This window comes from Hordeum vulgare, chromosome 7H (genome assembly GCF_904849725.1).
Source record: "Hordeum vulgare subsp. vulgare chromosome 7H, MorexV3_pseudomolecules_assembly, whole genome shotgun sequence".
Taxonomy (NCBI): Eukaryota; Viridiplantae; Streptophyta; class Magnoliopsida; order Poales; family Poaceae; genus Hordeum; species Hordeum vulgare.
The window spans coordinates 510,387,029-510,400,491 of record NC_058524.1 but is presented as its reverse complement, the minus strand read 5'-3'; the positions used below and the strand labels follow the sequence as shown (position 1 = coordinate 510,400,491).

The 13,463-nt window shown below is 48.6% G+C and overlaps 1 protein-coding gene across 1 annotated transcript; it reads right to left on the bottom strand.

The window, feature by feature from the left end:
- Window positions 1-11,671: 11,671 nt before the first annotated feature.
- On the bottom strand, window positions 11,672-12,337 carry LOC123413524. The gene has a single exon (XM_045106461.1). It carries the CDS (start codon window positions 12,270-12,272, stop codon window positions 11,910-11,912), a length of 363 nt encoding a protein of 120 aa, XP_044962396.1. The 5' UTR covers window positions 12,273-12,337; the 3' UTR covers window positions 11,672-11,909.
- Between the last annotated feature and the right edge of the window lie 1,126 nt (window positions 12,338-13,463).

The following is a 13,463-nucleotide window of genomic DNA, read 5'->3' as shown; positions in this document are numbered from 1 at the left end:
ACCGGTAGTCCAGACAGGGTATGGAGAGATGGAGATGCTGAACCCTGTTAGGAACCATCTTCCGGCCCACGTTGACTGGCCAGCTATAGGAGGAGTCACACCTCTTCGGGGACCCCTCTTACCACCAGTCAGGGGACCAAGGCCACATCCGTGTCCTTATGGATCCCAGGGATCTCAGGCTAGAGTGTTTCCTGATCCGCAGGTTGAGCTTCCGGGTCATGGAGGTAATCTCTATGAGATGTTCTATGCGGATGCCTGAGCTATGAGCGGAAGGATAGTATGGTAGTAGCCGTATGTTCACAGTTCTGCGTGACTTGTGGAGTATGGTAGTAATGTGAAACGAATTCCGGAGGCCTAGATAAATAATGTATAGGAAGCTTGTAAGCCTCTGATGAGTAGTTCCACCATTACAGTAGTTTGCTCTTCGAGTAAGTTTGTACTGAACTATGTAAGGGTGTGTATGAACCATGGTGTATATATAGCAGTTGCTTGTTACCATGTTGTTCGGATATTCATTTCCGCATTCCGTGTGTTCAGTACATTCTTAATCCATAGTTAGTATTGATATGATATTGTTCTAAGCTATGAGTTTGTTTGTCAGGATGGTGTTCACCAGGTTGAACCGTGCCCCTGCTCATGAGCAAGGTGAGGATAGTCAAGCGTCGCAGGAAGACCTGCCTCACCCACCTTCTCTGGTAGAAGTGATGCTTGAGGCAGAAAGAAATAAAAGGGAGACCAACCGACTGCTAGAGCGTATTGAGCAGAATACGGCTCGACAGCCTAGGAATGCTGCAGTGTCCCTCAATGACTTTGTGAAGCTGAATCCTCCAAAGTTTCATCATTCCGTCGATCCCCTCGACGCTGATGACTGGCTGTGCAGCATTTCACGCAAGATTCGCTCTGCGAATGTGTCTGAGGCCGACAAGGTGACCTTTGCGGCGTATTTCCTGGAGGGACCCGCCAATCTATGGTGGGAGAATTTTGAAGCTATGCGTCCCGCTGAACCAGTGGCCACATGGGCAGACTTCAGCACAGCTTTCCGTCTGCACCATATTCCAGAGGGCCTGATGGACAGAAAGAGAGAGGAGTTATGTGCCTTCACTCAGGGCAAGTTGTCTGTGGATGCCTATAGCCGTGAGTTCGGTAACCTCGCCCGCTATGCAACAGAGGAGGTGTCTACTGACACCAAGAAGCAAGCAAGATTCCGTAAGAGTCTGAGCCCTGAGCTCCGTCGAGACCTGCGCCTCCATGAGTGTGCAAGATTTCAAGCCCTGGTCAACAAAGCGATCAGTGCGGAGACTCGTTATACTGACTTCGAAGCCACAAGGAAGCACTCCCGTGACTTTGGCTCATCTTCTGGTTCCGCGTTTCAAAAACGCAGGCTGTGGGTTCCAAACAGTTCTCTGCCGCCAAGATACACTCCGAGGCCATCCTACGTGGCGCCTCAGACGAATCAGGCCAACCCTCCATCAAAAGCTTATGGTGGTCCAGCTAGCAATGCTGCACCACGTGCCAACCAGGTGATATGCTACAAGTGTGGAGAACCAGGGCATTATTCCCGTGAGTGTCCTCAGAATGTGGGTGCCAAGCAACCCGGAAAGTCCGTCGGGCAGGCCAAGTCGGGCAAAGCGTTTTATGTGAAGCCAACTCCTGCACGTGGCCGTGTGAATTATGTGTCAGCAGAAGAAGCTGCAGAGGATCCCGATGTCATGCTGGGTACGCTTCTTGTTAATCATCACCCTGCGTCCGTTCTCTTTGACACTGGGTCTTCTCATTCCTTCATTTCAGAAGGTTATGCACAGTTGCATAACATGTCATTTTGTGATATGCCAATCCCATTGGTTGTCCAAACCCCTCGTAGTAAATGGCAAACCTCTAGGATAACCTATGATAATGAAATTCTAGTAGAGAGGCTAGTTTTTCTAGCCTCATTGATAGCATTGAAATCTTCGGATATTAATATCATCTTGGGCATGGACTGGATGTCAGCTCACTATGCCAAGATTGATACTCAATCTAGAAATGTCCAGCTTACCCATTCCTCGGGTGAGATAGTAAATGTCTCTACTCGAGTTACCAAATGCCAACTCTATTCCCTAAATGCCAACCCTCTTCTAGAACTTGAAGAAATTCCGGTAGTCCGTGACTTCCCGGATGTTTTTCCAGAGGAACTGCTAGGAATTCCACCTGACAGAGATGTAGAGTTTGTGATAGATCTTGTTCCGGGAACTGTCCCAATAGCCAGAAGATCTTATAAGATGGCACCCCTAGAGCTAGCCGAACTTAAGAAGCAATTAGATGAGGCCTTGAACAAGGGTTTCATTCGTCCTAGCTCTTCTCCTTGGGCTTGTCCCGTCCTCTTCGTCAAGAAGAAAGACGGAACGGATCGGATGGTTGTAGATTACCGACCAGTTAACATGGTCACCATTAAGAACAAGTATCCGCTCCCCAGGATCAACGATCTGTACGATCAGCTCGCTGGATCCTCAGTCTTCTCCAAAATGGATTTGAGGTTGGGATACCATCAAATCAAGATTAAGAACGGGGACATTCCAAAAACGGCCTTTGTTACTCGTTATGGCCAATATGAGTACACCGTTATGTCCTTCGGTTTAACCAATGCCCCAGCCACCTTCTCTCGGCTGATGAATTCAATTTTTATGGAGTATTTGGATAAATTCGTCGTAGTATACCTCGATGATATTCTCATCTACTCAAAGAATGAACAAGAACATGCCGAGCATCTAAGGCTCGTATTGATGAAACTTCGAGAGCATCGCCTTTATGCCAAATTTTCAAAATGTGAATTCTGGTTACCAGAAGTGACCTATCTAGGCCACGTAATCTCTGGTAAGCGTATTGCTGTCAATCCCGAGAGAGTTCAAGCTGTCCTTGATTGGACTCAACCTGAATCGGTTAAGCAAGTGAGGAGTTTTCTTGGTCTAGCGAGCTATTGTCGCTGCTTCGTCGAGAATTTCTCCAAGGTTGCAAAGCCTCTGACTGAACTCCTCAAGAAGGATAAAAAGTTCGAGTGGACACCACAGTGTGAGCATAGTTTTCAGGAACTGAAAAGACGCCTGACTTCCGCACCTGTGTTGCTACCACCAGATTTTTCTAAGGACTTTGTTATCTATTGCGACGCCTCGCGACAAGGATTAGGTTGCATTCTCATGCAAGATCGTCATGTGATCGCATACGCATCTCGACAGTTGCGTCCACATGAGGATAATTATCCCACACATGACCTTGAGCTTGCAGCTGTGGTCCATGCACTAAAAACCTGGTGACATTACCTTCTGGGTAATCGTTGCGAAATATTCACTGATCACCAAAGTCTGAAATATATCTTCACCCAGCCGGATTTGAATCTCAGGCAAAGACGGTGGGTTGAGTTGATCTCGGATTACGACTTAGGGATAACTTACACCCCGGGGAAGGCCAATGTTATGGCCGATGCACTAAGTCGTAAATCTTCTTGTAACAATTTGATGCTACAACAAGGTCAACCACTTCTCCATGAGGACTTTCGGAAGTTGAATCTTCATATTGTTCCTCAAGGATTCCTTTCTACCCTGGTGGCGAAGCCTACTCTTAAGGATCAAATTATAGCTGGCCAAAAGCGTGACAAGGGTATATCACGGATCAAGGAGAATATTTTTAGCGGAAACGCTAAAGAATTTTCCATGAATGATCAAGGTGTGGTGTTCTTCCACAATCGTTTAGTGGTTCCTAAGAACCCACATCTAAGGCAGTTAATCCTTAAGGAGGCTCATGATTCCCCTCTCACCATTCATCCCGGTAGTACTAAGATGTATCAGGACCTACGCCAGAGGTTCTGGTGGACTAGGATGAAGAGAGAAATTGCTGAGTTCGTTGCTAACTGCGATGTTTGTCATCGAGTTAAGGCAGAACATCAAAGGCCTGCTGGCACCCTTCAACCTTTAGCTATTCCTGAATCGAAATGGGATAAAGTTAGCATGGATTTCATTACCGGATTTCCCAAGACCAAGAAAGGAAATAATGCTATCTTTGTGGTCATTGACCGTCTTTCCAAAGTGGCTCATTTTCTTCCTGTTCTTGAGAGTATAACAGCTAGCCAGCTAGCAGAGTTATATATCTCTCGAATAGTGTCTCTTGATGGTGTTCACCTGGAAATTAACTCGGACCGTGGAAGTATCTTTACTTCTCGCTTCTCGGAAAGTTTTCAGAATGCCATGGGGACTCACTTATCTTTTAGCACTGCTTTCCATCCACAATCAAGTGGTCAAGTAGAAAGAGTGAATCAAATTCTAGAAGATATGCTCCGAGCTTGTGTTATATCGTTCGGTATGAATTGGGAGAAGTGCCTTCCATTCGCCGAATTCGCTTATAACAATAGTTATCAATCAAGCTTGGGCAAAGCCCCTTTTGAAGTTCTCTATGGACGAAGATGTCGAACACCTCTTAATTGGTTAGAAACCAGAGAGAGGCAACTCTTTGGCCCGGACATGATCCAGGATGCAGAAGAGCAGGTTCGCATTATTCGTGAAAAGTTGAAAACAGCCCAGTCTCGTCAAAAGAGCCAATATGATCGTCATCATAAGGCTGTGACCTTTGAAGTTGACGAGAAGGCTTACCTTCGGGTTACACCTTTGAAGGGTACCCATCGATTCGGTATCAAGGGCAAATTGGCTCCTCGTTACATTGGACCTTTTCGCATTCTTGCCAAACGAGGAGAAGTTGCCTACCAGTTGGAACTTCCTCCGCATCTTTCCAAGGTTCATGATGTTTTACACGTCTCGCAACTCAGACGTTGCTTTTCGGATCCTATCCGTGAAGTGGACCACGAAACGCTTGATCTACAAGATAACCTTTCCTATCGAGAATACCCCGTGCGTATTCTTGATCAAGCTGAGCGTACCACTCGACGTCAAAACCTCAAGTTTCTTAAAGTTCAATGGTCAAATCATTCTGAAAAGGAGGCAACTTGGGAAAGAGAGGATCGTCTCCGACTCGAATATCCTGTGTTATTCCCGACGACTTCTAAATCTCGGGACGAGATTCTTTTGAGTGGGGGTGAGTTGTCACATCCCTAACCCTTAAGCAAGATAGCATTGTGCTCATGTCTTCTTTGCATTTGCATCTAAGAAGTTTCAACAAAAACAACAAAGTGGCAAAGGAAAAACTCAAAACCCTAGCCACCATTTCAATTAAAGGAAATTTCAACTAGTTCAAAATCAACGAACCCAAAATGGCCTCAAGAAATGTTCAAACTCTTTGATAAATCATGAAAGTAAATGAGCATTGGAGAAAACTATTTTCTTGACACTTTAAGCATTTTAAATAAATGCAAAAGCCACTGGTTTCAAATTTGAAATTTGAAATCAGAAACTATAATTTTCCAAAAATGTTGAAAGTCTTGGAAATGAGTGTGGATATTATAACAAATATTTCAGGAGGTCTAAAATAGTTTTTACTTTTTGTTTTGGAGCTGAAATAATTAGCAAAGCAATAAATAGCAAAACAGAAAAATAAAAACAGAGGAAATGGAAAAAGACTTACGTGTCGCCCAAGCCAGGCCCGGCCCATCTCCCCGCTCGTCCCCTCCCTCGCGCCAGTAGGCAGCAAGAGGTGGCCGCCGCCTCCTCCGGCGCGGCCACGCACCTGCCTGCCTGCCTGGCCGCCGGTTCCCGCTGGCGACGACGGGGATAAGCTCCCCAGAGCTTCCCCTATCCATTCCCCGCCTCGGTTCTCCTCCTCCTCCCGGATCTCCTCCTTCTCCCTGCTGCCGCCATTAGAGCCGAGCTCGAGCTCGAGCTGGCCGTGCCCCTGGCCATAGGATCCCCTCCCAGAGCACGCCATTAGCTCCGCCTCGTCGCCCTGGTCGTCTCTGCAGAAGCCGAAGCCTCCTCGAGCCCTGCAACGCCCGCAACACCGTCGTCTTCCTCCTCCGGCCGCCGGACCTCTCCCGTCGATTCGTCGCCCGCAGGCCTTCCCCGAGCCGTCTGAGCTCTGCTCTGCACTCCCTGTGAGCATGCGGTCGTTTTCCCTAAGTTTTCCCCGTCGATCCCCTCCTCTAGCCCTAGTTTCACCGGAGCCCGACGAGGACCGCCGCTGCCGCTCGTCGCCGGTAGCCCTCCGATGTCCAGCTCGTCCTTCCGATGGCACCAACAGCTCCAGGACGACGCATAGATGCTGTAGCAGCTAAGAACCGAGCGTAGATCCCCCTGTTACAAAGCCCCCGACGACGCCCGAGCTTCGGCCGCCGCTCCGGCTCGTCGCCGACGCCTCTTCCGGCGACCCTAGCCTCCCCAGATGGTCCTGCCAGATCGGCCACTTCGCGAGCATGCTGTAGCTGCAAACCGCGTGCGTTCTGGTGCTGTGCAGCGCCGTCTAGGTTGCCTCCGGCGAGCCCTCCGCCGCGGGTCTGGTCGCCGGCGACCACCCTCCGGTGGCCGTCGATGTGGCCGACCATTAGGGCGTAATCACCCTCCCCTCAGTCGCTGCCAGAGGGCCCCACGCCTGGTCAAACCCCAATTAGGGGCTGGTCAGCGCGGGATTAGTCCCAGAGAGGCTGACCAGTGGGGCCCCCCTGTCAGGTTTGACCTGAACAGGTCGGCTGACCTGCTGACGTCAGTCTGATGCAATAAATGGAATTTTCAGTTTAAAACTAATTTAGGATATTGCTAAAAATTGCAAAAATCATAGAAATTAATCTGTAACTCCAATGAAAATAAATTATATATGAAAAAGTATCAGACAAATTCAAGGATTCTGATTATGCTATTTTCAACTATGTTTGAAAAAGTTACAGGACCCTAAATTGTGAAATAAGGAATAATTCAATTCTTTAATCACTTTATAAATGGAATTTGCAAAAATATCCAAATTTCATTATAAATACAATGATGACACACTGCCCTAGATATAAATCACTACCATAACTTGACATTTCATGCATGTTAACATTAGGTTGATCTGAGCATCAGGTCGAATCAATTAAACCGGTATCCGAGAATACCCGTTTGAATTGCTATTCGAATGTGATTCAAATCAACTCTAAACCTAAAACATCTTGATTATAATAACTTATCACTTGCATTCTCATGCCATGCTCATGCATCATTTTGATTGCAAATGATTGTTATTGAATGTTGCCATTCATTTCGGTAGGCTCCGCCCCCCCCGGATTCCACCGAATATCCGTCTGACGGATATCGTTCCTCCTCTGAGCAACAAGGCAAGCAACCCTTTTGATAATTCCGATAAATTCCATGTTCTTGCTCCTGCACCTATTTATTGCATTTAAGGTCAAATGCTTCAACTGCTTTTGCCACGATAGTTGGACCCACTTCCTTTGCATGACTTAACCTTGTCACAGTAAATAGCCGAACCTTGCAACCTAGCATACCAGGTAGTTGCTTGAGCTATGATGTGCCTTATCCTGATATGCATGCTATGCTTAGAGTTGTGTATGGTCTGTCATCTGGGAGATGAACAGAAATGTGGAATGTGTTCGGTGAGCAAAGTTCGTGTGTTGAACTTGATTTGGTAAAGGTACCGGTGAAAGGCTGTGTAGGAGTACATGGCGGGTTGTTTCATTGGAACCGTCCTTAGGAACTGAGTTCCGTGTATGTAATCCAAGACTAGATACTACCACATGCTGGGCCCTGAAATATGACCCCGCTCGGCCTATTAATCGCGTAGTACTCGGTCCAGGAGTTGCAAGTAGTTTCTGGTGTTTATAGAAATGCTGGAGGCCGTGCATGGTGCTGACCTGAGAGGTGGACCGTGATGCGGTAGGCAGTGGCACGGTGTACCAAGTGGCACCCGGATGGTGGGCTTGGGAACCCTGCGCACATCGTTTGAGGCCGTGGCGGAAACCTCGGTCGGACTTCCGTACGGGTTACTCTCAGATAGGCGATAAACCTGGACTAGGTACTAGTGTGGTTAACGGTCGTGGCCGACTCCCTCGCTGGGCTTCCGCTTGAAGGTTGCCGAGGTGCATGACGTGCACATAGCGATAAGTGGCGAGAGCGTGTGTGACGAAGTACACCCCTGCAGGGTTATGATCTATTCGAATAGCCGCGTCCGCGGATATGGACTACTTGGAGACATATGTTGTTCATAGATAACTTCAATGGCTACTCATAAAATTGTCAAGATAAGCGTGAGTGTCGTGGACGGCATTTCCGTATGGAGACGGAATGATTCCACGATAGTGTATTGTTGTTGTGTTAGTGGACTCGTGTGCGAGAAATCAAGTTGTCAAAACTAATTTCAAAAAGCAAGTTGTCTAGCCACGAGTCAAATGCTGGCTTCCCGCATGAAACCCCACAATACCTTTTGATACCTTGCATGAGTAGTTAGTTCTCCTAAAGTCTTGCTGAGTACCTTCGTACTCATGTTTGCTTAACAAATGTTGCAGAGGTTGCTAATGACCCTAATGGAGGGTTCTTCGTAGACATCGACGACGACGAGTAGCTGGTGTCCCAGCTACGATCTGGCCCTACGTCGGCTCTGTAGTATAGTCAGGCCACATGCCTACTAGTTGCCTTGTTTGTACCCAGACAGTTTATAACTCTTCCGCTGGCTTGTATTGTATGACTGCTATTATGGGTCGTGAGACCCTTAATGTGTAATATTATGTGTGTGTCTCTTCCGAGCCTCTGAAATAAAGCTTGTATGGTTATGGTTATGTTGTGATGCCATCGATCTATCTATACATATCGGTATGCCATGCGTACGTGTGTCTTAGTTGATGTGTATGGGGTTCGAATACCTAGTCGTGAACTTTAGTAGCACTCCTTACAAGGAAATGCCCCTTTGTGATCCAACGAGCCTTGGTAGTTCGCTACTGCTCCGGACACATTGGTTGACCGGCATGTGTCCTTCTTAGCTGCTGTGTCTGTCCCCTTTGGGGAAATGTCACGCGACATAATGGAGTCCTTGTAGCTTGCTACGACTCGTCTACGTTCGTTGATGACCGACACCTGCTTTGTTGGGTCATGTATGCCTGTCCTTGTGCGGAACTGCCACTTTGGTTTATGACTAGACATGTCGATCCGGGTTCTTTGACATTGGTTTGCTAGCGACACTATCGCATACGTGCGTCAAAAGACGCAAACGGTCCCGGCTAAGGTAAGGCTGCAGCCGTGGAGTTAACCGTGCGTGAGACCACAAAGGGATGCGATGTGTTACAGGCTGGATTCCTATGGCTTAGGATCAGGGTCCCGATAGTGTTGTTGCTTGATAACTGGATCATGTCATTAGGAGAAGCACGTGATGGACTAGACCCAAACTAATAGACGTAGCATGTTGATCGTGTCATTTTGTTGCTACTGTTTTATGCGTGTCAAGTATTTGTTCCTATGACCATGAGATCATATAACTCACTAACACCGGAGGAATACTTTGTGTGTATCAGACGTAACAACGTAACTGGGTGACTATAAAGATGCTCTACAGGTATCTCCGAAGGTGTTCGTTGAGTTAGTATGGATCAAGACTGGGATTTGTCACTCCGTGTGACGGAGAAATATCTCGGGGCCCACTCGGTAATACAACATCATACACAAGCCTTGCAAGCAATGTGACTTAGTGTAAGTTGCGGGATCTTGTATTACGGAACGAGTAAAGAGACTTGCCGGTAAACGAGATTGAAATAGGTATGCGGATACTGACGATCGAATCTCGGGCAAGTAACATACCAAAGGACAAAGGGAATGACATACGGGATTATATGAATCCTTGGCACTGAGGTTCAAACGATAAGATCTTCGTAGAATATGTAGGATCCAATATGGGCATCCAGGTCCCGCTATTGGATATTGACCGAGGAGTCTCTCGGGTCATGTCTACATAGTTCTCGAACCCGCAGGGTCTGCACACTTAAGGTTCGACGTTGTTTTATGCGTATTTGAGTTATATGGTTGGTTACCGAATGTTGTTCAGAGTCCCGGATGAGATCACGGACGTTACGAGGGTTTCCGAAATGGTTCGGAAACGAAGATTGATATATAGGATGACCTCATTTGATTACCGGAAGGTTTTCGGAGTTACCGGGAATGTACCAGAAATGACGAATGGGTTCCGGGAGTTCACTGGGGGGGGGGGGGCAACCCACCCCGGGGAAGCCCATAGGCCTTGAGGGTGGCGCACCAGCCCTTAGTGGGCTGGTGGGACAGCCCAAAAGGGCCCTATGCGCATTGGAAGAAAAATCAAAGAGAACAGAAAAAAAAGGAGGAGGTGGGAAAGGAAAGAAGGACTCCACCCACCAAACCAAGTAGGACTCGGTTTGGGGGGGAGTCCTTCCCCCCTTTGGCTCGGCCGACCCCCTTGGGGCTCCTTGAGCCCCAAGGCAAGGCTCCCCCTCTCCCACCTATATATACGGAGGTTTTAGGGCTGATTTGAGACGACTTTTCCATGGCAGCCCGACCACATACCTCCACGGTTTTTCCTCTAGATCGCGTTTCTGCGGAGCTCGGGCGGAGCCCTGCTGAGACGAGATCATCACCAACCTCCGGAGCGCCGTCACGCTGCTGGAGAACTCTTCTACCTCTCCGTCTCTCTTGCTGGATCAAGAAGGCCGAGATCATTGTCGAGTTGTACGTGTGCTGAACGCCGAGGTGCCGTCCGTTCGACACTAGATCGTGGGACTGATCGCGGGATAGTTCGTGGGGCGGATCGAGGGACGTGAGGACGTTCCACTACATCAACCGCGTTCACTAACGCTACTGCTGTACGGTCTACAAGGGTACGTAGATCACTCATCCCCTCTCGTAGATGGACATCACCATGATAGGTCTTCGTGCGCGTAGGAAATTTTTTGTTTCCCATGCGACGTTCCCCAACAGCATCCTCTGTCGCCTTCTTCTCGGCTTCGGCCTTCTCGCGGACGAGACGGTCAACTTCGCTTGGTGAAGACATGGCGATGACGAGGGCGACGCGGACGTAGACGAAGCAGACGGACGGAGGCGAGCAGTCGCGTGACCGCTCCCCAAAAACCTAATCGCCCCTCTCCCGTACAGGAACGGGAGAGGCGGGGTTTCGGAGGCCTGCTCTCCCGTCGACCGTGTACGCGGTAAACTCGTCTCGGATCGTGCCGTGTCCATTACGTATTCTCCGTTCCTGACCGACAAAAATAAGCGCGTAGGTATGAGCTCGGCTCGGCTCATTCCCGTAACCCGCGTCGGGGCGAGGCGGGCGGCGGAGGAGGAGTGCGCGAGGGCACCTTCTCTTCTCACTCTCCAATAGCATGTGGAAGAGAGACCCTTATAAAGGGGGTCCAACTTCTCCTCCACTAGCGGGGTGGGACTAAACTTTCCACCACCTTGTCATGCCACCGCCTACATGGACCCTTGAAGGATTTTCTGAAATTCTCTAATGGGCCTAAAGCCCACTACCAATTTCAACAGGGAGGGGGCCGAGGTGGTGCGGCTAGGTTCCCCGCCGCCGCCAGGGCGGGCGACGCGGGGGACGCGAGGGGAAGGCGCTGTTGGAAGTTAGGTCGCTTCACCTAACAGATGTATATAGACACATGTTAAAATGTAGATTCACTTATTTTGCTGTGTATGCAGTCCTTTAATAAAATCTTTAAAATGACTTATATTTAGGGACGGGGAAGTACTTTTGAAAGAACAGCCAGCATATATGCATGATCAGGACACTCTGCGGTACACACCTCCTTCCCTGCGACCAGTAAACTGTCCACTTCTTCGTAGTAGAAACTACTCATACATATAGCAGCTCAGGAAAAAAAGAATTGTCTAGTTAATTTATGAAAACGGGGCAAAAACCGGAGACCTCTCGGATCATCCAACAAGTGCATGGATGGAGTAACGAAATCCCGGAGGGAAGATCATACAGTACAACATCGAAACGGCAACGTTCACCAGGCAGAAGGAACTTGTCGATCTGCACCTTTGGCTTCACCAAAATCCGTCGACCACCTGGGTGCACTTGCCCTTGAGCCACCTCACGCCGTTCTTGAGCGACACCTTCATCTTCCCCTCCACGCCGTACACCCTGTACCCGGCCACCCTCCTCTTCCTCCGCAGCTCCGCCGGGGCGCTGCGGAAGCTGCCGCTCCACGACCTCGTATTCGAGCCGGCCGTCGCTGCCGACGTCGAGGAAGAAGCTGTAGTACAAGGAGGCCAGGTGGTGCCCGCTGTCTTTTTGGGTGTGACGTAGGAGGCACTGTAGCACCTCAGCTCGGTGACGGCGCTGGCCGGGCTGGTGGTGGTGGTGGTGGTTGTGTTGCTCTTCTCTGAGTAGGACCTTGACCTCTCCATTGACGTATGGGTGGCGCGCTTGCTTGAAGAGGTGGCAAGAATGGGAGTGCATGCAGCGGAGAGAGTGCGGCTAGCTCTTGAACTTGTAGGAGGAGAGGATGCCGGGAGTCTGCCTTTTCCATCTGATTTTGTACTTTGTACCGCCGAAGAGTTGTGAGCGGAAGTTGAACAGAACAGGGTTGTGCTTTGAGTTATTAGCGACTTATAATGCGTGCAATGTTACACAATAGCACGTCGCAGAGCAAACCGTGAAAAGAAAAAAACTGTGAGCTATAGCGTTTTCCAAGAGCTCCCCTTCTACCGCTCCAACGATACAACGTTTTAAAAATACTTCCAGTCTATTCGTCAATTATCAAGTTAGTGCAAAGAATACTAGAAATAAAAAAATACTTCAAGGTGCGTAGACCACCTAGCGACAACTGTAAACAATGAAGGGAGCCGAAGGCGCATCACCGTCAGCATCCCTCCATCAGTAAAACCGGACAAACTTTGTTGTACTAGATAATTGGAAAATTGTCGTGCTAAGGCACTAAAGGACTAACGCACCAGAATAGCAATCGTCATCGACAAACGCTAACTGAAACTGACGAGATCCGTCGGAGATGAACCTCGACACGCCCTCCAATGATGCTAGAAACATCACCGGGATGGGAGCTAGGTGGGAAAAAGCTTATTTCATCTTCAGAAAGCCGCCATCGTCTTACCATCCTGAGCAGGACACAAACTCGTGTAAAATTAAAAAAAAATATTAAAAAACAAAGCGTTTCCACCGATAATGATGAGGATTTTCGTGCCTCCATGGCTATAAGGCCATATGAGAAGAAGTAGGCCGGCGGCTGCATGGCTGGAGGCAGCGAAAACCCTAACATGGATGCATTTACATGAGTAGAAGCAAAGGGGTATAACCGGCACGAATAATGTAGACTTATAAGTTATATCGCTATTGTAACTATGGCTATTAAAGCACCATATAATCATTGATAGTGGTGTAGTCTTCATACAGGACCTCCTCCATCAAATGTTGGTTGTTGGTTATCGCCTCTTAACGCACTATTTTTATCACTAAAAGTCTTTCCACCTTCTTAATATTAGTCTCGTTCCTCTCTCGCCGGCGCCGCCGCTGATCCGCCCCACCTTCGACGGCCTTTGGGCCGGGGAAGTGCGGAGGGTCTCGGCCCCTGCCGACGAGAG

Coding starts and splice junctions, on each gene's coding strand:
- LOC123413524 (XM_045106461.1), bottom strand. CDS start 12,272: ATGGAGAGGTCAAGGTCCTACTCAGAGAAGAGCAACACAACCACCACC.